Genomic DNA, 24,539 nt, shown 5'->3' with positions numbered 1-24,539 from the left:
TCGATCAACACCTCCACATTCCCATGTATTTTTTCCTAGGAAACCTTTCATGCCTGGAGGCCTGTTGCAGTTCAAACATCTTACCACAAATATTATTCAACTTAGTTACTGGAAATAAGGTGATTTCTTACACCACTTGTTTGGTGCAACATTATTTGTTTGGTTCTTTTGTATCTGTGGAATGTTACCTGTTATCTGCAATGTCCTATGATCGATATTTAGCTATATGCAAACCGCTTCATTATGTCACCATGATGAATGACAGAACTTGTTTCAGACTGATAGCCTATTCTTGGATTAGTGGGTTTTTAGCAAACACTATTACACTGATTATCATGTCCAAATTAATTTTCTGCAATAATAGAATTGATCATTTTTTTTGTGACACCTTCCCAATTATAGAATTATTTTGTGGGGACACATATGCTTTAAAAGTTTTTCTTTATGTTTTAAGCTCAATATTTACTTTTCCACCATCTGCATTAACCATAACATCTTACACATTTATCATTGTAGCTATAACGAGAATGCCTTCCACTGTAGGGAAACAAAAAGCATTTTCCACCTGTTGTTCTCATCTCTTGGTAGTGACTATTTTTTATGGGACTCTGATGAGTATCTATGTAGTACCCAATACTAACAAACTGTATGGGCTTCGTAAAGTGTTCTCTGCAATCTACACCATAATAACCCCCATACTTAATCCTATTATATATAGTTTAAGAAATAGAGAAGTGAAGGATTCTTTGAGAAGAATGTTACTTTTTGTTCAAGTTTAGAAAAATATATAAAAAAATCAATGTATATTCCTGTTTTATATTCTTAAATGAAATTATTTTCTTCTGATAGTTTAGATAATGTTTCATTTATTAACTGTTCTGTCTTCAAAACCAGTTCTGTTTAATCAGAAAAAAACTGTTTCATTTTATGTGCATTGAAATATTAAATGTATCATTTTGGGCTAAGTCCATGGAAAAGTCATTAGCATCCTGCTTGAGATTTTCAAGTTATGTGAATTTTTAGAAACTTTTTTACATTTTTTTTATTTTTAAACATTAAAAAAAACATAATTCTCATTCATTACATACAGCATGTCATTTGGTTACAAGTGTTTTTGCATCCATATTCTCAATTACATTTACAATCACAGATTTTCCATCTAATATAACTAAATACGTCACTTTCACTGTACAACGTATATTCAATTACAATTAATATTTTTTTCTTTTCAATAAGCCTAATTCCCTTACCTTCTTGATTGTCTGTTTAATAACAATATACCTTTATATGATCACTTTTCCCATTCTGGGTATTTTTACAATAAAAATGATTTACCAACTATTTATATTTGTATATCACTGTTTTCAATTATGTATAATCCCACCAATCATCTATCAAGTATGCTTATGTTCATTATTGTCCTTGTACATCATACATTCAAACAAAGATGTTATTCCTTCATTTTTCAACAAGATATTCTAAATAGTCACTTCATATATATATATATACCAATTTTTAATTAAAATATTAAAATTATTTATCAATGACAGAATATCTTTATGATATATACTTAGAGTTATACATTATATCACCAATCCTCTATCAAGTATACATAAATTCATTGTTATCCTTGGAAAAGAGATGATGTGGTTCCCATCTTCAAAAAAAAGGGGTGGGGAGAAATGATCCAGGAAACTACAGACCAATCTGCCTAAGATTAATACCTGAAAAGATACTGGAAAAGATAATCAGAAACAAATCTGTAAACATATAGAAACAAATAAAGTCAGCATGGATTTGTTAAAAACAGATCATGCCAAACCAATCTTATTTCATTCTTTGACAAAATGACTAAATTAGTAGAGCAGTGAAATGCTGTGGACATAGTATTCTTACCAAGGCATTCAGCAAGGCATTCAACAAAGTAGAGCACATTATTGGTAAACTAGCAAAACATGGGACAGACAGCATCACCACCAGATAAATTTTTAACTGATTGACAAACCATGCTCAACAAATCATCCTTAATAGTATTACATCAACAAGCAAGCAGTAGGATACAATAAAGTTCTGTCTTAGGCCCAGTATTCTTCAACAACTTCATAAATGACTTAGATGAGGGAATTGAAGAGGAACTCGTCAAATTTGCAGTTGACACTAAATTGGCAGGAATAGCCAACATCCCAGAAAACAGGATCGAAAAAGTTCTTGACAGATTTGAACAAGGGGTCCTATCCAACAACATTTATTTTATTTTTATTTTATTTATTTTATTTTGTCAAGCATGAATTAGATAACAGATATAAGTATAGACATGATTATGAATATATGAAATGAATATGAATACAAGGGAATATTAGGATGGGGACAGTAGGCATGCCTATCTCTTAGGAATGGGGTGAAGTCAACAGTAGACAGTCTAAAGTTAAATTTTTGGGGGCTTGGGGAAGAAACCATAGTGTCAGGTAGTGCATTCCAGGCATTGACAACTCTGTTACTGATGTGGGAGCTCTGTTTTCTGCAATCAAATTTGGAGCAGTTTACCATACATTTGTATCTATTGTGAGTTTGTATATTATTGTGGTTGAAGCTGAAGTATTCATTGACAGGTAGGACATTGTAGCAGATAATTTTATGTACTATGCTTAGGTTGGATTGAAGACAGTGAATTTAATGACATAAAATTTAATGTGGAGCAAAACAAGGTTTTACACTTAGGCAGGAAAAAATAAAGGTACAAGTACAGATTAGGCAAAACCTTGCTCAAAAACAGTAAATGTGAGAGGGACCTTGGACTTCTAGTGAACAATCATTTAAATATGAGCAAGCAGTGTGTGGTAGAAGCTTAAAAAGGTAATAGAATCCTTGATTGTATAAATAGATGCATAGTATCAAAATCACATGAAGCATTGGTCACTAATGCTGATGTTGAGACTTTGGAAAGATGTTGAGACTTTGGAAAAAGTGCAAAGAATAGTAACTCAGGTGATTAAATACCCAGAGACTTTTTCAGGATTTGGGTTTGGCTAGTCTAGAGAAAAGAAGTAGTAGGATTAACATGATAATAGTATTCCAGTATTTGAGAAATTGCCATAAATAGGAGGGGGTCAATTTATTTACCAAAGGATCTGTAGACAGAACAAGAAACATTGGATGGAAACTAGTCAAGGAGAGTAGCTGTCACGCCCGGGCGGGCGACGGACTGCAGAAGACCCTGTGGTTTCCCCGGCGGCTTTTTGGCGGTAGCGCAAACCGGGCAACTGGATACATAAAGTTCAATGTCCTTTTTTAAAGAGGGCCACCAGAATTGTCTCTTCACGAGGTGCAAAGTTTTTACGAACCCAAAATGACCCGCCATCCTGGAGTCATGAGCGCGACGAAGGACAACAAGTCGTAGGGAAGCGGGGATGTATAATTTAGCACCAATCCACGGTAGATCATCCCTCATGGTGCACTCGTCCCGATGGTTCAGGAACCAGTCGTCTTGAGGAAGAGCCGCTTTGAGGTCAGAAAGCAGATCGTGAGGCACGTCTTTTTGAGCTTTGGCCTGATGACGCATGAGTACCGGAGCTGCCAAGAGCGGTTGGACGATACTCAGTTTGGAACAATTATACTGAGGTAACCGGGACAAAGCATCGGCCATGAAGTTCTTTCCGCCCGGGATATACTTTAGAGTGAAATTGAAACGGTTAAAGTATTGGGCCCAACGCATCTGCTTTGGGGAGAGACGGCGAGGTGTGCGCAATGCTTCCAAGTTCTTGTGGTCAGTCCACACTTCAAATGGGTGTTTAGAGCCTTCAAGGAAATGGCGCCAAGTAGCGAGGGCCCAACGGACCGCAAAAGCCTCTTTCTCCCAAACCGCCCAGCGCCGCTCCGTGTCAGTGAGTTTACGTGAGGTGTACGCGCAAGGTTGCAAGTTACCTTGGTCATTGGCTTGTAGCAGAACGGCCCCAACGGCGACATCACTGGCATCAGCCTGGACGACGAACGGCTGGTTGAGATCAGGATGTTTAAGAACTGGTTCAGCGGCAAAAAGGCGTTTAAGCTTTTCGAATGCCGCCTGGCATTCCATGGTCCAGTCCAAAGGCTTATTGGGTTTAGGCTTCGGGTCGCCTTTAGTTTTGAGCAAATTAGTAATAGGGAGAGCAATGTTGGCAAAAGAGGGAATAAATTGACGGTAGAAATTAGCGAAACCCAAAAATTTTTGCAATTGTTTACGAGTTTTGGGAGCGTCCCATTCAGTGACCGCCTTCACTTTTTCAGGGTCCATTTCAACGCCATCAGGAGAGATACGGTAGCCCAGATAGTCAATAGTAGTTTGGTGAAACTCGCACTTAGACAATTTGGCATACAGGTTGGCAGCACGGAGTTTTTTCAAAACAGTGCGCACCAGATTGACGTGGTGGTCGTAAGAGCGGGTATAAATGAGGATATCGTCCAGATATACGATAACGCCCTTATAGAGATGATCGTGTAGGATCTCATTAATAAATTGCATGAAGACAGCAGGAGCTCCCTGTAGGCCAAAAGGCATAACCCGGAACTGGAAACAACCAAGAGGGCAGTTGAATGCGGTCTTCCATTCGTCCCCTTCCTTAATGCGCACTCTATAGTAAGCTTCTCGCAGGTCCAATTTTGTGAAGATGCGGCCCTTCCCCAGTTGAGCCAACAAGTCCTTCATCAAGGGGAGTGGGTAGAGGTTCTGAGTACAGATTGCGTTAAGATTGCGAAAGTCACAACATAAACGAAGAGACCCATCTTTCTTCTCACGAAACAGCACAGGGGCCGCCACCTTGGGTCGGGCCGGTTCAATGAAACCACGTTTCAAATTTTTGTCAATGAAAGAACGCATCTCCTCCATTTCCCTGGGTGACATGGAGTAAATGCGGGGTTTTGGGAGTTTGACTCCGGGCAAAATGTCAATGGAGCAATCAGTAGGCCTGTGGGGGGGTAGAATGTCCGAAGATTGCTCGCTGAAGACTTCCTTAAGATCCAAATATTCTTTCGGGATTTTTTCCTCTCCTGCAATCCTCTCCTGCCCTCTAGCGGCTACTTCAGGAACGCTAGTGACGTCAGGTTGGTTCGGAGAGCCCTCCCCCACTGGAGGCACCTTCGAGCGAACACGCAAGCGGCCTGTCCGCCAATTTATGTGAGGGTTCCACTTCCGGAGCCATGGGATGCCCAAAATAAGTGGCCTGTCCATGCCAGGTGCGACCACAAAAGAGATTAATTCAGTGTGGGTACCCATTTTCATTTCCAAAGGCTCAGTAAAGAAATGGGCGCCCCCCCCCCCCCGCAACCGATCCATCTATCTGGCAAAATACCAGGGGTTTTTTTAAAGTGCGCAATTTGATGCCCAATTTTTCTACCATGGCTGGGTTGATCATGGATCGGGAACAGCCGGAATCAAGTAAAGCTAGGAGGGTGGCCGGCGTCCCCTCAGGAGGAACTTTCAATTCAATAGGGAGTAGAAGGGGCCCCTTGTTTGAACTCACCCAGTGAGGTGATGTGTCGTCATCAGAGTCATCAGAAGAAGAGGAGTTAGCATCCGCGTCATCCTTCAATGGCTGGGCAAGAGGAGGGGGGTTGGTTTCTCCAGCGAAAGCCGTTTCCTTCTTTTTCTTTTCAGAGCCTCTTGCAGGTTTCTCTTCACGTCTGGGAGGGGGTTGGGCAGAGAGGGGCAATTTAGCCCGACAGTCGGGGGCGGTGTGCCCAAGCTTGCCACAGCGAAAACATGTTAAAGGTCTGGAAGAGCCAGAAGGGGGCCCTCTCGCGTTGCCTCGTCGTCTGGAAAGCGATTGAGTAGTAGGAGGGGGGAGGGACTTGGCAGCCCTTTCCTTCCGCTTCCTTCTTTCTTCCGTGGCGTAGCGCAGACGGATTAAGTCAAGCTCGGCGTCTGCAGCATGCTCAAACCAAGTGATTAAACGTCTCGGTAGGTTACGATTGACACATTGTTGATATATGTCTGCGTTCAACCCTTCAGCAAATCTGTCCAGAAGCGCATCCTCCCCCCAGCCTCTCATGTACTGGGAAAGACACTGAAATTCCTGGATGTATTGGGCGACAGGTCTATCGTCTTGGTCAAAGGTTAAAAACTTCAACTTGTTCCGCTTCTCAGTTAATGGGTCATCAAAACGTTGGCGGAAAGCATCCATAAAACGGTTGAAATTCCCCAAGAGGGGCGAGCCAGACATATGCAAAGCAGTCGACCACGTGGCCGCCTCACCATCCAAAGATAAAAGAACCATTCTGACCCTTAAGGTGTCAGATTCAAAGTCCCGGCCATAAATTTCCATGTAGTTAAACACCTGCATAAGAAAGGAGGGGAGGCTAGCAGAAGCCCCATTAAAACGCACAGGCAAGGGAGGGATTTTAGCCATTCGATGTCTTCGGGGGGGAGGCTGGGGGGGAGGTCCTCTTTGATCAGCAAAACCTCTAGCCGCAGGGGGTGACACGGGCCGAGGGGGGGTGGGGGAGAATCCTGGCGTGGGTAACGTTGCCAATTTCTCCAGTCTCTTTCCTCCTCCCCCCTTCTCTCCTCCAAAAACGTTTGACCCCAATAATCAGGTAATTCACTCCGTTGTGGTTTTCTAATGGGCCCCTGGTGCTGATAGCCTCTCCATTCTCCTTCATCGCCCCCTCTTCTTTCCCCACAGTACCTTTGGCTCCAATAGTCAGGGAACTCACTTGCCTGAGGTTTTCTCATGGCACCTGGCTCCAGCGAAGTTTGTTGAGGTGGTCTTTGGGTGAGCCCAGCATTCCAGCTTGTCTCTATTTCTCTTTGCCCCACTGAAGTTGACCAACGGGGTGGGGGAGAAGGTTCAGGCTGACTGGAAATTTGCAGTTGAAATAAATCTTCGTGCAAAGGTCGGTCAGGCGGGCTGGGCTGGTGTAAAGAAAGGTCGGGAGGTCCTAGTTCACTGGAATCCGCCCCTCCAACGGCGCCCTCCTCTTCTCTGGTCGGAGAAGACATTATTTCCCTTCTCGGTAGACGTAAATCTCCTGGAAAGGGATATTTTCAGATTTTGCTTCTTGTCACGCCCCACTCCATTCCATAATTAGGAAAGAAGACTAAGAGACTCCATGAGTTGGAAATCCAAAGTACTTTTACTAATTACAAATGGTAAGCGAGCAGTAGTGAAGCAAAATCTGAATAATATGGCGCGAAAGCAATTGATATATAGCAAAGCCCGTTCCCCCCCCTTAGGATCAAAGCTCCAGTCCAATCATAAGTCCTTCAAATGTCAGGTGTGAGATAACTTCAAAAAGACAGGCCAACGATGGAATGTGAAGGCCGTTGATGCAGGCGGGAAACACGTACGCATGCGCAATCCCAACGACTGGTACATCCTAGAACATTCCTCCAGCAAGCCTCCAGCACATCAATTAAAAACCCCCACATACAGCCCCCCCCCTTCCCGTTTCATGGCAGCTGAAGCACCAGCAAAGCAGAAGCTGACAGTAGCAACCTGGAACTAAGGAGAAACTTAATAATGAGGACAATTAACCGGTGGAACAGCTTGCCTTCAGAAATTGTAGGTACTTCATTACTGGAGGCTTTTAAAAAGTGACTGGAGAGTCACTTGTCTGAAATGGCATAACATCGTTCTTCACTTTCCTTGCTTTTGATCTGATTTAATTAAGCATTCTATGACACTAAACATTCTTATTCTTCTGCTTTTAGCAGTTAAATCAATGACACTCTTTAAGAGAATGTGCAATTTTTAAAAGTTATTGTTCAATTTTAGGGTACAATGATATAGCATTGCTGTATTAAAAAAAACACAAAGACTCCTGTGTAGAGTTTTAATAATACTGTTTCATGAATTAGTTATTATTACAATGTTTTTAGTCACTGACAATAAATAAATTTCACTTATTTCGATGTTGCTTTGGACATTTCCAAATTTTCCCATTAGCATTTCTTCATTCATTTGTTTGCTTAAATATTTTTAATTAATCCCCTAGTGTTAGTATTTCTCATAGGGACTGTTTGAACCTGTATGGAGATCAATACTCACTGCTTCTGAAAATTTTGTCTACTTGAGATGTTTCTTTTATATCTTTAAATATAGGCTTTGAATCTGAGACTGAAAGAAGTGTAGATCAAATTGTAAATTATGTTTTTCTTCAAATGTAATGTGTTATATATTATAGATTCAAGGTGGGAAAAGGGAAAGGGAAATCACAGTTATGATTTCATGGAAAAAGTCTGCATTCTGCACATTTGAATATAAGAATTAAAACATGTTGAATTGACTATACTTGGAAAAACATTTCTAATCAGCCAGACATTTTTAACAGATTTACCATTTCATTTTATTAAACACACATGGAGCTGGATCTCAGGTATTAATTTTTAATCCCTATACTGTTGTATACAATATTAGGATATGAAACAAACACCTTCACGCAATAAGAAAACAGATAATCTTAAAGTTGTCTCACGTACGTGGGAGGATCTAGTTAATAAATTCTGGTGTTTTTTTTTTTTTAATGGGAAAGCACAAGTGAATTCCAGAACTGTCAGGTAGAATGGGAAGTCAAAAATACTCAGTATAAAGCTATGACAACTTATTTTTGAATTGTTGCCAATAAAACTATATGATTATATATATATAGTATTTAACTTTTTACATCTTTAATACACATTATTTGGTTAGTATTACTGAATAAAGCTGATGATAAGAATAAGGATGAAGATGGCTGCTGAGAAGTAAGGGGTTTTCTTTCTTTTATTCACAAGCTGCTGTGTTTGCTGCCACAGCTGGTTCTTTTAAAGTTTTTCCCCCTGGAACTGAAAGATGGGCAATAAATTAGGAATGACCCAGAACAACTTTTGGATGGCTGTGGAACCAGCAGAGAGAGGGAATCTTGAAGATTGCAGCTCCTTGTGGGAACAGCTGAAAAGTCAATTGGCATTTATACTTCTTTCCACTATAACATTATTGTAGGCATGCTTAGGATTTCTTTTTTTTTTTTAAGGATGAAGATGATGAAAACAAAATGTTTTCAACTGGAATTACATCTTAACTTAAATAAGGAACTGCCATATCATTAAATTATGCCATAATTTTATGCCTTAAGTGACAATGTTTCTTATAACCATTGTTAAGCATAGCTAGAATCTGAGGAATTTTTAATTTTAGAAGGAAAGATCCTAGGTATATCAGATGACTGTAATGGAGATTACCATTCAACTGCTGACCAGATATCTTACTTATTATGTTTTATTAAATGTATATATTCTTGCACATTCATATTCTATATTCGTAAGTATATTCTGAATACTTTTAAGTATCGTATCAGTTCTTTATGAGGAATCCTTGTTTTCCATAGGCTCTGCAGCTCCTTGATGTAACCTAGAGAACAACCCATGGAACATAGAAGAGACAATAATCAAACAGTAATAAAAGAATTCATCCTCCTAGGATTTGGAGATATTTCTGAGTTTCAAATCCTTCTTTTTCTGGTGTTTCTAGTTATCTATCTTGTGACAATGCTAGGGAACGTTCTTATTATTGTCTTAACTGTAACTGACTATCACCTTCACACTCCAATGTACTTATTCCTGATAAATTTGTCTTGCTTAGAAATCTGCTATATTTCAACTATTTCCCCCAGAATGCTTGACAGCTTCCTAACTGGAAATCAGTTGATGCAATTAAATTCTTGTTTCACACAGTTATATTTCTTTGGGGGATTGGCTACAGCAGAATGCTATTTACTTTCTGCCATGTCTTATGATCGGTATTTAGCAGTATGCAAACCACTGCATTATGTCACTATTATGAATATGAAAACCTGCTTGCAGTTAGCAGGTTGCTCTTGGATTATTGGGTTTCTTGTGAACTCTATGCCTACATATTTAATAAAACAGTTAGTATTTTGTGGACCTAATGTAATTGATCACTTTTTCTGTGATTTTACACCACTACTGCAAGTATCCTGTAGCAACACCATGAAAATACAGCTTCTAATATTTATTCTGTCAGTTCTCTTTGGATTACTTCCTTTTCTTTTAACCCTTGTCTCCTATGGCTACATAGTAAAAACCATTTTAAGGATTCCATCTACTGTAGGGAGGAAGAAAACATTTTCTACTTGTTCATCCCATCTCACTGTGGTTTCACTCTTTTATGGAACTATAGTTATAGTATATGTGTTGCCAAAAACCAAAACCCTTAGAGATCTTAATAAGATCTGCTCTGTATTCTATACTATTTTGATTCCCTTGGTAAATCCTTTTGTGTACAGCCTGAGGAATAAAGATATAAAGCAAGCTTTGAGAAAAGCTATCAATCATTTTTCTGTTTGACTGTAAGCAACTGTCTATCCCACTTGCCACTCATCATACTATCCTTTCTTTTTTTAATGGTTCAACAGATATAAAAGTGATATATTTATATTTTAATCATCAATAGGTGATACAATTTCCAACTTGGTGGATGCAATCATAGCAAAGATGCAGAATAGCTTTTCACCAAACTTAGTTTGCTATTCTAAATTAGCATAATTAATTAGATCTTAGTGAATCTGGTTTAAGTCCTGAGGCTTGGCAATCTTGGTTCAGTACTTTACCATCTTATCTATGAGTCCATGTATTCATTTTATCCCTGACTGTTCTTCTCAAACTCATTTTTTAATCAATATACCATCTACTCAGGTTGAATTCTGAAAATACATGAGCTTGTTTGCTGATAATTGTCTTAAGAAATGAGTCTGATACTTGGTGAACTTATAGTTGGTGATGAAGAAATGATATGAGGAAGGTTAAGCCTCATTAACTTGAGTCCTGTTGATTGATAGTACCAAGTTTTTTGGTTTGCTTATTTTTGTAAACTATTCTAATAATAAAAATAATAATTCTTCACTAATATTTAGAATATTTTGTGTACATCATTCTGAGTGATTATTCACTAAAAGCACTTCCACTTCACAAGCATTTCTATCAGCTCAGACTCTTGGAAAGCAGTTTGTATCCCATTTGTGAACATCTTCACTTCTATTGAACCCTGAGGGTTCCCACTAATCACAGATCTTCATGATCCCCGAGGAATGATGCCATACACATAGAGTGAATACAACTAAAGACATGATTCCATATTAAGAGATTATACTGTTGCAATAAAGGCAGCAGGGCAAGTTCATCTCTCTGGCTTTATTGCATCTGCAAATATTCACCTGAAGCCCTGCTCAGATTAACTACTCTCTACTAGATAAAGTGGGCAGATTTACTATTCTGTTTTGCTTCTGTGATATATTTATCAAATACAATAAAATAGCAAAATTGGAGGGCACCTTGGAGGTCTTCTAGTCCAACCCCCTGCCTAGGAAGGAAACTCTATACCATTTCAGACAAATGGCTATCCAACATCTTCTTACACATTTCCAGTGTTGGGGCATTCACAACGTCTGGACGCAAGCTGTTCCACTGATTAATTGTTCTAACTGTCAGGAAATTTCTCCTCAGTTCAAAGTTGCTTCTCTCCTTGATTAGTTTCCACCCATTCCTTCTTGTTCTACACAGGTGTCTTGGAGAATAGTTTGACTCCCTCTTCTTTGTGGCAACCCCTGAGATATTGGAATACTGCTATCATGTCTCTCCTAGTCCTTCTTTTCATTAAACTAGACATACCCAGTTCCTGCAACCGTTCTTCACATGTTTTAGTCTCCAGATGATTTAATCTAATCATCTATGTTGCTCTTCTCTGCACTCCTTCTAGAGCCTCCACATCTTTTCTACATTGTGGTGACCAAAACTGAATGCATTATTCCAAGTGTGTCCTTACCAAGGCATTATAAAATGTTATTAACACTTCTAATGATCTTGATTCTATCCCTCTGTTTATGTAGCCTAGAACTTTGCTGGCTTTTTTGGCAGCTGCTGCACACTGCTAGCTCATATTTAAATAATTGTCCACTAGGAGTCCAAGATCCCTCTCACAATTACTACTATTGAGCAAGGTACAACCTACACTATACCTGTGCATTTCATTTTTCTTGCCTAAATGTAGAATGTTACTCTTTTCACCATTGAATTTCATTTTATTAGATAGTGCCCAATGTTCAAGTTTGTCAAGATCCTTCTGTATCTTAAGCCTATCTTCTGGAGTGTTGGCTATTCCTGTCAGTTTGGTGTCATCTGCAAATTTGATGAGTTACCCATTTATTCCATCGTCCAAATCATTGATGAAGATGTTGAAGAGTACTGGGCCTAAAGCAGAGCCTTGGGATACTCCACTGAATACTTTCCTCCAATGAGTTCCATTGAGGACTATATGTTGAGTGCGGTTGGTCAGCCAGTTATGAATCCCTGAGTCCCTCGGGAATAGGGGGGCATACAAGTGAAATAAACATTTCCAATAAATAAATAAACATTTCCAATCCATCTGGTGGTCATGCTGTCTAACCCACATTCTTCTACTTTATCTAGTAGTAGGTTATCAAATGCCTTACTGAAGTCCAAGTAAACTATATTGATGGCATTCTTTGGTCCACTAATTTTGTCACTTTGTCAAAGAATGCAATAAGATTAGTCTGGCATGATCTGTTTTTGACAAACCCATGTTGGCTTTTGGCTATCACTTTGTTTACTTCTAGTGTTTGCTAATTTGTTGCATGATTATCTTTTCCAGAATCTTTCCTGGCATTGAGGTCAGACTGATAGGTCTGTAGTTTCCTGGATCTACTACCTTTTCTGAAGATGTGAACCACATCAGCTCTTTTCCAGGCCTCTGGCAGTTTCCCGGTGCTCCAAGATCTCTGAAAGATATAGTTCAGTGGGTCTGAGATCTCATCTGCCAGTTCCTTCAGAACCCTGGGGTGTAATCCATCTGGTCCTGGTGATTTGAACACATGTAGAGTAGACAGGTGCTCACTTACCATTTTCTTCCCTATTTCAACTTGTGTTCCTAATCTGATTTTTGTAGTGCTGTTCTTGATAGGTTGGACTGTTTTACCCCTTTGTGTACAGACAGATGCAAAAAAAAATGAGTTAAATACTGTATTTTGGAGTATAAGATGAACCAAGGTTTTGAAGAGGCAAATTTTAAAAAAAAGTATATAGGTAGATAGAGAGATAGAGAGGAAGAGAAAGAGAGAGAAATACAGTAGGTAGATAGGGAGAGAGAGTAGTTAGGTAGGTAGATAAAGGGAAAGAGAGGGAGAGAAATAGAACGAGATAGAGAAATACAGTTGGTGGGGAGAGAAAGAGTAGTAGGTAGGTAGGTAGAGGGATAGAGAGAAATAGAAAGAGACAGAAATGGAGTAGATAGATAGGCAGAGAGTAGGTAGGTTGGTAGGTAGGTAGAGGGATAGAGAGAGAGAAAGAAAGAGAGAGAGAAATACAGTAGGTAGGTAGGGAGCGAGAGATAAATAGAGATAGAGAAATACTGTAGGTAGGAAGAGAGAGAGAGAGTAGGTAGTTTGGTAGGTAAAGGGGGAGAGAGATATATACAGTAGATAAGTAGGGACAGAGAGTAGGTAGATAGGTATGTAAATAGATAGAGGGGGAGAGAGAAAAAAACACTAGGTAGGTAGGGAGAGGGATAGAGAGAGAGAAATAGAGAGAGAGAGAAATACAGTAGATTGGTAGGGAGAGAGAGAGTAGGTAGGTCGGTAAGTAGAGGGATAGAGAGAAATAGAGAGAAAAATGCAGTAGGTAGTAGGAGGAGAAAGAGAAAGTAGGTAGATAGGTAGATGTTTCCAGGTGTATTTATCCATGTGCTGGAGAAGGAAATTGCTGGAGCACATAAGACTTTGTTTCTGCTAGCACAGCACTTGAGCAATGTAATTCTCATCAGTTAGTTAAAGTGCTTTCCAAAAGCGGGGGGGAACCCTTTTTGCACTCTGCAAACCTCCCCAAACTGCCAATTTTTCATGAAAACAGGCCCATGTTTTTCAAATAAAAGGCACGAATAGCCTGGGGGGGCTGCAGAGTGCTCCTGAGGTGTGGGGAAGACAAAAACTAGCAAAAAATGGCCCATTTTTCATGAAAACAGACTCATTTTTGGTCAAAACATTGCATGCATAGCCTTATGGAGGTTTATAGAGTGCTGCTGGGGGCTGGGGGGCACAAATGGCTTATTTTTGCTCATTTCTGCCATCCCCAACCCCTAGGATCTCTCTGAAAGCTTCCATAAAGTTATGCGCGGCCATTTTGGTGAAAGGGCGGGGCTTCGGGAGGCAAAAAAATGCTGTATTCAGTGTATAAGATACACCCAGATTTTCAGCCTTTTTTGAGGAAAAAAGGTGCATCTTATATTCTGAAAAATACGGTACTTCTGCTTTCTCCCTGTTGCTTGTCACCTTCTTGCCACTTTCTCCTAGCAATGACCAATTGTTTCCTTAATATTTTTCCTTGTTTTTAACATGTTGGAAGAACCTTTTTTTGTAATTTTTTTTTACTTTCATGGCAAGTCTTTCTTCATTGTGAGCCTTAGCTTTCCTCACTTCATCTTTACAGTCTCGAGGTATTTCCTGATATTCTGCCTTAGTGGCTTCAACACCTATCATTTCTTCTCTGTTAATGAGAATTAAATCGAATATGGTTCCTTTCTCTACTTTTGGGAAACAAAGTTGTCTGCTAGGTTCGTTAGAAACCTGTTGGATCTTCCACTTGGTGCAGAGTTTGTTTCCCATTTGATATCAAGGTAGTTTAAATCCCCCCTTACTATTGTGGTGTGCTAACCTTAGTTAGCTGACTAGCAAAAAATCCATCCACTTCCTCTGCTTGGGTAAACTGTAGTATAGACCTATGGCAATATCATTTTCCCCCCAACTCATCATTGTTGTGCTCTATGTCTGTAGAGATGTAGTTATTTCTTATAGATAGTGCAACTTGACCTCCTCTTTTATTTGGTCTATTTCTTTTAAATAATTTAAATCCTTCCAGCTGTATGTTCCATTTGTGGGTTTCATCCCTCAAGTTTCTGTAATGGCAACAATATCATATATGCCTTCATTTACTTGAATTTCTAATTCACCCTATTTATTCCTCATACTCTGTGCATTGGTGTATAGACATTTGAGTCCATTTTGATTGACCCTGTGTTTACTGTCTACATAACCTATGTTATGCCTGATTGCCCCTATTTTCTTGCCACTTGTATGATTCATGCACATGGTATGGCACTCACTATTAAATGCTTGGTTTTGCTTGACAGCAGGAGTAATAATCTTGCCCGCACAGACATCTATATTACATGCACTGATAACCCTATGAATTTTAGATTGCTGGAGATAGAAATGTTCTGTATCAATTAATTCTCTGTCCCCACTGTCCAGTTTAAATGTTTATACAGAAAACCTGTGAATTTAATGCCAAGTAACTCAGTCCCTTTCTTGCATGGGTGCAAACCATCTCTTTTGTACAGTTTTTCATTGGACCAGCTGCAGGCATAATGACTAATAAAACCGAAGTCTTCCCCTTTACACCACTCCTTTAGCCACACATTAAACTCTGCTACACGCTGGCCCTTCCCTTTTTTTTCCTTATATACTAGTGAAACCTCTGAAAAGATAAGCCTATAACTCAGTGGTGGGTTCCGGATTCCGTTCCAACCTTTGCGGTTGGAACGGCCCTGGTGTCACCCACATGGATGCACATGCACACACACATACATGGTGTGAGCTTGAGTCGTACATGCCTGTGACGCTTCCATAAACCTCCACGATGCTCTATTAAGGTCAGCAAGGATGCTATATCTGTTATGCTGGATCACAGCAAAAGGTTTGTATTTATGGTTCACAGCTCTCACTCTATCAGATCCCACAGTTGTCCAGATTGCTTTTCTCCTGCAGGATCTTTGAGAGAGGACTGATAGTGTGACATCTCCATAGAGCGGAATGGCCAAATTGGACACCTAATTTCTGCTTGGAGAGCACAGTTTAGAGATTTCATACTATTTTTTAAAAAAAATCTGAGATTGTCTAATAGTTTGAGGTGACAAATTTATCATTGGGCTATTGGTGAAGATAGCTCTCATTTACCAATTACACATTTAAAATTACAATAGTGTTGGAAAAGGAGTCTTATGATTGGTCTTTGAAGTTGCAGCCATTGTGATGTCCCTGCTTTTAGTGATCAAGTTTTAGGAACTGGACAATCATTGTGCATTATGCATTTATATTGGCTATAATGTCCCATAGTCATAACATCATCATTTGTGACTTCAATAGCTGACTTCCAACAAGCAAAATAAATAGGGAAGCCAACAGTACTTTACTGGTGATAGTCATGTGACATTGATCTTCATGACTACAGATGATTTGCTAATGTCCATAGCCAGAACTAAATTGGTAACTCAGATAAGGACTCATAATTCTTCATTTTATGATTGCCCACTTAGTGCTAGTTGGTAATACATGTAAGCAAAATTTCCTTATCACTATGTATCATACGAATGTGAATTATCATGGTTGTATTTGAATTCATATCAAAGGGATTTTCTTTATACATTTCAGCAAGTAACATGTTGAAAGTTGACTATACATTTTTTTTTTGTTTTTATAATATATTGCTTTATTTAAAACATGGATATAGGTTGTTTTCAATAGTAAATGAAGAAACTTTACAGATATTTATGAAACATAAGATAAAAACAATACTGAAAAAATAATTCCAAATAAAAAAGGGAAACAAAGAAAAATATGATAAAAGTTTAAAGAACTTTTCTTATCAAGTGGTCTTTGCAATTAAGTCCAGGTTTCACAATTATAATATAACACTTTGGGAAAAAGATGCAACCCAGTAATCCTGCACCAGAGGCCAAGATGCAAAAGATTTCTACAGCAACCATGTATTTCCCTTTGGTGCTTAAATAAGTGGGAACAAAGGAAACCCAAACGCTACAAAACACCAACAAACTGAATGTAATGAATTTGGCCTCATTAAAGCTATCAGGCAGGTTCCTTGCAAAGGAAGCAACAATAAAACTAATAAAGGCTAAGAAGCCCATATAGCTAAGGACACAATAAAACATGGCAACTGATCCCTCATTACACTTAACTATGACCTTTGTCCTCTGGGACGTGAGGTCCAAGTCTGGAAAGGGAGGACTAATTGATAACCAGGCAACACAGATTACAAACTGTCCGAGGAAACAGAGAAGCATAACAGAGTTAGCTACTCTCTTCTTCAGCCAGGTTCTCATCTTGCTTCCTGGCTGTATAGCTTTGAAAACTAAAATGACTGTGATGGTTTTGGCCAACACAGAGGAAACAGCAGCAGAGAAGATGAGGCCAAACATTATTTGTTGGAGAAGACAGGTCACTCTCCTAGGCTTTCCAATAAAAAGCAAGGAGGAAAGGAAACAAAGCAGAAGCAAAAAAAGCAGAGCATACGTGATGTCCCGGTTGTTGGCTTTGACAAGGGGAGTTTTCCTAAGTTTAATAAAGATGATGAGTATCAGAACTGTGATGAAAGACAAAATGATGGAAGAGGAAGCTAGCAGAATTCCCAAAGTTTCAGTATAAGAGAGAAAGTCTATTGATTTTGGAATACATTCATCTTGCCCTTGGCTGGAATGCTCATCATCTGGACATTGGCTGCAGTATTGTGCATCTGTGGTTGAGAAAAAGAGCAAGAGAAAGAAAGGCAGAGGGAAAGGGGAGGAAATGGAACAGACAGAGGGGCAGAGACAGAGAATAGTATTTAAAATTATTTCTCAATCTGTTTCACTAAGATATAGGTATGGAGGACTGTGGATCATATAATTACACATGTTTGTAGTAATTTTCATATTTTTTTTTGAAATTTGAGCTTGAAGCAAGTAGTCAATACATTAATATCTCAATTTCTAATTTCAGTTCTGCCATTTACACTCTAAAATAGAATTCTAACAGAAAATGCACAGTAAAATTATGTGCAAATTGACACAACTTTTAAACTTGTGACTTTAATAATTCAGAACAACTTTATAAAGAAAGTCAGTAGACTAGGGGATAAGCAATATACTGTAGTAGGAACAAAAAAGATACAGACTTAAGTCCACACAGAGTATAGAACTTTTTTTTCTGGCATACACAGGATCTCTCCACTTCTCCTATCTAAGAGACATACTGCAGTGGAAAAAGAATGTGGAGGAAAGCCTTTGTTTAACTCCTGGAGTAATATGTAATATACAAAAAAGAAACAAAACCTACCGACCAACACACTGCAATGAACCTAATGCAGGGCTGTCAAATTTTTGTCCCACAGGCTGGATGAGTCATGCTCTGGTCACACCCATGCCAGTCCCAATATGGCATGTGATGCCACTGTGACAACAGGCGATGGACACCCCTGCCTTAGAATATTCATTCATTTTGCTTCAATTCAAGATAGATTTTTGTGTGCATTTAACTATATTTGTTCTATTCCTAACTGTTTCTGTATCTTCTTTCCATATATACCTGTTGTGTTAGAAATCATGTCTTCAGGGCATGGAATACAATCATAACAGCAAACAGGTTCCCCCTGTCGAAGTTGTCTATAGTATCCAGTTTGGCAATTGTCAGTGCAAAAAGAATGGGGCGTTGTCTAAATAAAAAAAGTAAGCTGTTAATTTTTACTAACAAGTCATTTCAATGTGTTTTGATCTCAAACCAAATTTCCAGATGCCTACAATTCAGATGTAACTATAGGTAGTCCTTGCTTAATGATCAGCATTTTTACACATTATCTTCCCAGAGCTAGTTATAATCTTTTTCACAAATTCCTATAGACACTGTCCCATGATCTTCGTCTTCTTGTGCCATATCTATCATCGGACATTGATGATCATGTCGGCAATCATATTTTTGTCAACAGCCACAATAAAAAGTGCTGCTGAGCACTTTGGTTTGTCCAAACCAGTCCCTTAAGTTTTGTAGCCATGATGTTCTTCTTCTGCCTGGACCTCGTTTGCCTTCAATTTTCCCCTGGAGGACTAAGTGAAGTATGCTGTATTTTTCTGGGTGTAACATCACATGTCCAAAATACTCTAACTTTTGCTTTTAATGGCTTTGATGATTTCTCTTTGCTTTCCCTGGTGGCTTATCACCCCCTCATTTGTGTTTTTGTTAACCCAGTTTATACACAACATTCCCCCAGATTGTGTGATTAGATCACACAATCTAATTTGGACATTTAGCAACCTGATTGTATTTATAATCATTTGCAGCATCCACCAGTCAGATAAGCATTCTAGCTTTTAATTCTGATTTCTGGCAAAAAAAAATCTTTTTGAAAAATGAGTTCAATTAATGATAGCAGTATTCACTAAATGACTATGCCATTTGCTTAATTACTTAAATTGGTTGTAAAATTGGACAAGATCACATGATAACCCACTTAATCATTGTTATGTCTTACAACCATAATTCTAGGCCCTATTACAGTGATACATTAAAAACTACTTTATATAAAGCCAATATATTATTTTACCTTTAGTTCATCTGCTAGTTCATTCTCTTTATAATTAATCATGTAAAGACCATTTTCACCTGACTAATAGAATTATGTTTTTTTTTTCTTTTTAGATTTTGGAAGGTTTATGAAGAAAGATTTATCATTTTAATAATTAACTTACATTTAAAAAAATCCATTATAAAATATTGGTATACTTTGTAATAAGACAAAAACCAAATCTGGTCATTTTCTCTTCTTTGACAAATTTAGGCAACTGGCAGCAGGAAAACAAGCACCAACTCATTTTTTCAACTTCATGGCACTCAGAAAGAGAAGGTTGGAGATCATTTTCAGCCTTTTCTCCATCAACACATGTGTGGATGTAAATGGCAATAAATGTATCAATTTATTATTTACATGTTGCTTTCATGGACTACTTTTCCAATATAAACACAAGGTATATATTGTACCCATGCAATTTTTCCTTCTCAAATTCAGTGAGGTTGCTAAGGCTCAGGCAATAGCACACACAAAGACAGCAGAAGATAGTAAACAAAAAATAATCTCTTGGCCAACACAGTCTTTTCAGAAATGAAAATGAAAAACATATTGCTTAATTATGAAATACAAGACTGAAAATAGTCTCTATAGAATATAAAAAAGTGAAAAAAATTGGGGGGACCTATGGCCCAATGTGCCTGCCTTGATTTAGATATGCCCTGCTAGGTATGTCATTGGATCTGGAGAAACATGTATCCTTTCACACTAGGTAAAAGATCCTTGTGAACCATCTCTGATGTGATCTTTCTTTAACACTTTGGATATCAAGGGGAAAAAGAGTTCTAGTCTTACCTCTTACAAACTGCATAAACCAAATACATTACTTTCCTGTAATTGCACAGCTGCTTTAAGGGAAAATGTATCTGTTTTAAGAATCTCCAACTGGGGCTATAGAAATGCCTTCACGTATATCAATTTTTTTTCATGAAATCATTGACATTGCACAACAAAGATAATAATTCTGTACCAACTGAAATGCATCAATTAGTTGATGTGTATCCAATGGGTTTGTTATATTGACAAATCAGAAAACATTTACTTCTAGAAGCAAGGGCATAGTAATTTTCAACATTTGTGCAAGAAATGCATCTTATTGCTGAACCATATAAAACAAAGAAAGAATTAAAATGTAGTATTTAAACTAAAGGGAGAACTAAAATATCTCACCTGATTGAACCAGTTATTCCACACAACTGCATTATCTTTAAAAGTGAATACCAAGTTTTTCAGACTCTGCTGCTCCACTCTTCCAACTTTTACCTGAGAAAAAGACTCATTTGGGAAGATGATGCAATTCACAATGTCATAGCCATCTGTAGATTCTTGGTCCTCATTAAAATAAATTTTATCTCCAGCACTATTGTTAAACCCAATAGCTTTCAAAACACGATGAAGCTAGATGAATACAGATTTAGATATACTTAAACTATGAGATAGCTCTTAGCAAGAGAGACAGATTATGCATATTCATTAACCCATGTAATATGATGACAGAACAGAAAATTAATCCTACATTGGCTCAGTCAACTCTCAGGCCAATGGGGACTGAGTCAAATATTAGACTTCCTGAGCATCTGTCAACAAGTGGACAGTGGATTAATGACCATGACTGGGTAACAAGAACTGTGGACCTCTAGAATACTGGAAAAACAAAAAAGACTAAACTACACAGTTTTTTAAATAGTTGAACTATTGAATCATTGAACCATTATATCCTACAATTATAAATCAGAACCAACAAAATGGGAATACTTAAACTTAATATAAGAACATTGGAAAATATTTTAACCAGACTCAGATATTGCTGAACAATGATTAGCTGATAAAAAACATTAATTACCACAAATTAGATATTCAGGAATGCAGGCCTGGAAGAGAGACAGAAAAATCACCACAATACAAAAATCATCATGAAACCAAAAGATGCTGAGACATTAGAAAGAGGGCAGAGATGAGCAACAAAAATTGAGGTCTGGGAACTAAATTATATAATGAACAGTGACGGGAACTGGGCAAGAAAAGGTTTAAGGATGAAAGGAGGAGCAGGAAAAGCCATCATCTTAGAGTTTTTATGTTCCCATGACCTGTCTAAATCCAAATCTTCTTGAATTACATTGGTCCTTATCTTGCACCAATTTAGTATTGAACTTGATTGACTAGATTCTTGTGTATAGCTTTGAACATATGGTACTGATCTTTTGTGCCTGAGAATTGCAGTCTTGAAATTCTTGAAAAGTTGTCACAGGAAAAAAAATCATTGATTTATTCTCCATAGGACCTAAGGGAAGGACAAGAAACAATGGTGGGAAGCTTGTCAGAAAGAGACAAGTTTCTGGAAAAAGTTCCCTGCTTTTTAAAACAATTTTATATATGCTGTTATTATTAATGCTCACTTCTAAAAATCTAAGAAATAGAAAAAGGAGCCTAGAACATTTGAAATAAATATTTATACCTTATGCTGAATTCCTTTAATTATTTTTATTTAAATTGTTTAACTGCCAAACTCAAAAAAGTGACTATGGGCAGCAAGCAAACATTAAAATACAAGCATTTTTTAAGTTAAATATGATTTTAGAATTTTTTAAATTATATGCACATATTCTCCAAAATTGCCCTTATTTCATATGTTCTTCCTTGGGACACAGAAACACACTGGTATTTAAAATGAATTTTTTGGGTGGGTGGGTGGGTGGGTGGGTGGGTTAGAGAGGATAATTGCGTCGGGCTAACTGCTTTTTTAACAACAATTGTAAAATTGTAAAATTTCAGTACTTTGAAGAATAAAAATGATTAAAGAATGACTTACCTATTCTATCTTTTCCAAAAATGCACTTATTTCATATGCTTTTCCTTAGAATACACAATATTTTGGTGTGTGTGCATACATAATTTCACTGGCTCTTTGGTTTCATAACATCAATTTCAGTATTGGAGAAAATACCTGCCACTGTTGCATGTTCAGAAAACTTGATTCACCCCATTTTTTCAGATGTCTGTACTTGGAACCATAGGAATATATTGCATTGAAAGCTTGGGCTAGTAAATGTACAGAATTATAGGTACTGTAACTTTGGCCTGACAAGACCCTTTCAAAAACAGCTCCAGGCAGCGACTTCATTTTTTCTTTTCCTCTGCCGTTTATTTCATATTTGACAGAATTCATATCATCATTATAGTATCCCTGTTTAAAGGCAGAGAGACAAAATTCCTGAATGAAGATATCACCTTTAGGATAAAGGCAATCCAGCGTATCAAGGAAATCCTGGAATCCCGGCACATTGTTTGTGTGAATTGTAAAAGACAAAGCACCATGGAAAGGTTTCAGAAACCAGAGCCCTTTGGAATTGACAGCAGTAAAATCCCACTGAGCAGTCATGATCAAAACCTTCGTTACAAAAGGTATTTCTTTATAATAGGCATTACAATCCATCCATATTGTGAACATGAGGAGGTCCCGGGAATCTCCACTTGCAACTACCACATTGGCACTGGTTTGAGAATATATAGTCTCAATTTTATCTAATTCAGTTTTAATTTCTGTTTCAGAGGCAGTTTTTGTTGCCAAAGTCTGAGTAAATGACACACAAATATCATGCTTTGAGAGCATTATGGTTAGGAACCTCAAAAACTTTTCTCCCCCATTATTATCTGGTGCCATTATACCTATCCACTTCCATGAGAAATGAAGAAGTAACTGAATTATTCCTTTAAATTGTAATGATTCATTAGGGATCATCCTGTAGAAGAATGGGAACCGGATTTTATCACTCAGCACAGCATCAAAAGAACCATAACTGATCTAGAGAAAAATACATGAGACATCTAAGAAGTATTAGTGACAATTCTAAGTACTTTCTTCACTATAACATTTACTCAATTAAATAAAATAATTATATTAAATATTAAGCTAAATATTAAGCTAAATATTAAGCTAAATATTAAACTAAATATTAAATACAATCATTTGTAAAATAAATGAATAACATTTCATCACTGTCATTTCTATATTTGTAAGATATATTGTGAAATACGTTGTCACAGTAAAAATAAAAATCCATTTAATTGTTCATGGATAGCATTATGGACATTATTAATGTCACTCAAGACATAGATAAAAATCAATTATGCTGGTTAATGGTCACTTTTAATATTGAAAAAAATAAATTTATATATATATTTACATCTGTTGTTTATATCTTTGTGAGATATATATCACTATAAGGCTCAGAGAAGAGAATGTGTAAGAAGAAAGTGCTGTTAATCTATTGGCACTGATGATGTTGCCTAGCTGGGTTATGAAATGTCTGTAACAAAATAAGCAGGCTGACAGAGTACCAAAGACACTTCGTCCTCCAATACTAATCTAATTAGAATGTTATGTAGTATCATCTGTTAACTGAATATTCATAGAACGTAGACACAACTTATCTTTCAAAGTAGTTATACCTGTGGTATCTTGTAAATGCCTACAATATTTGAAATTTGGATAGAATTTTCAGAGTCAAGTCCCCCAACTATGGCCAAGAGTTGTGCATCACATCTATAATTATAGATTCCTCTTTCTTGTGTAGTAAGCAGTTGCAATGTATACAGATAAGTCATAATTCCCATGTAATAGTTATCAACTATTCGGAAACCCAGAGTGATATTTGATAGAAGCATAGGATCCTTGTTGATCTCATGAACAGCAAACACAGCAGCCAAGACATGCTGATAATTCTTTGGGTGCATTCTGAAAGTTTAATTGCATTATGATCTTATGAAAGTGGAATGTAATAATTTTATTAATAAAATCTGACAATGACAATATTGCTATTATATATCACATGATAGAATTCCTTGGTGGCAATCAGCTTATATTTGATTCAGATTCAAATGGAAGCAAATACCTTAATTTCAGAACAGTTGGGAAACATCTAAGAAGTGAAATAAAAGGACAACTGTTTCTTTTCTATAGGATTTTGTTGAAAGTTTGGAAATGCATAAGGATTGGTTGTTTGACATTAAGTATCTAACATCACAGTAATGCAAGTGCTATACCCAGAAAACTCTGCAGATAATTACACTTGCTATATCTATGTTGCTTCATTTTGATTATTATTAGAAT

The 24,539-nt window shown here is 37.6% G+C and overlaps 3 protein-coding genes across 3 annotated transcripts; 2 read left to right on the top strand and 1 right to left on the bottom strand.

Moving 5' to 3' along the window:
- Positions 1-200: 200 nt before the first annotated feature.
- LOC106537663 (olfactory receptor 11H6-like) lies at positions 201-779 on the top strand. Its single transcript, XM_014051855.2, has one exon. It carries the CDS (start codon positions 201-203, stop codon positions 777-779), a length of 579 nt encoding a protein of 192 aa, XP_013907330.2.
- Positions 780-9,355: 8,576 nt separating this feature from the next.
- LOC106537662 (olfactory receptor 11L1-like) lies at positions 9,356-10,318 on the top strand. Its single transcript, XM_014051853.2, has one exon. The coding sequence runs from the start codon at positions 9,377-9,379 to the stop codon at positions 10,316-10,318; it is 942 nt and encodes a 313-aa protein (XP_013907328.1). The 5' UTR covers positions 9,356-9,376.
- Positions 10,319-18,346: 8,028 nt separating this feature from the next.
- Positions 18,347-24,163, bottom strand: LOC106537661 (vomeronasal type-2 receptor 26-like). The gene is made up of 4 exons (XM_014051852.2): positions 23,879-24,163; positions 22,374-23,231; positions 20,600-20,827; positions 18,347-18,523 (listed from the first exon to the last, which is right to left on the bottom strand). The coding sequence occupies exons 1-4, from the start codon at positions 24,161-24,163 to the stop codon at positions 18,347-18,349; spliced, it is 1,548 nt and encodes a 515-aa protein (XP_013907327.2).
- Positions 24,164-24,539: the final 376 nt, after the last annotated feature.

The sequence above is a fragment of the Thamnophis sirtalis genome, unplaced genomic scaffold (assembly GCF_051295495.1).
Source record: "Thamnophis sirtalis isolate CommonGarterSnake01/CBP01778 unplaced genomic scaffold, rThaSir2_p1.2 scaffold_4, whole genome shotgun sequence".
NCBI classification, from domain to species: Eukaryota; Metazoa; Chordata; class Lepidosauria; order Squamata; family Natricidae; genus Thamnophis; species Thamnophis sirtalis.
The sequence above is the reverse complement of the archived record's forward strand: the minus strand, read 5'-3'. Positions and strand labels throughout refer to the sequence as shown.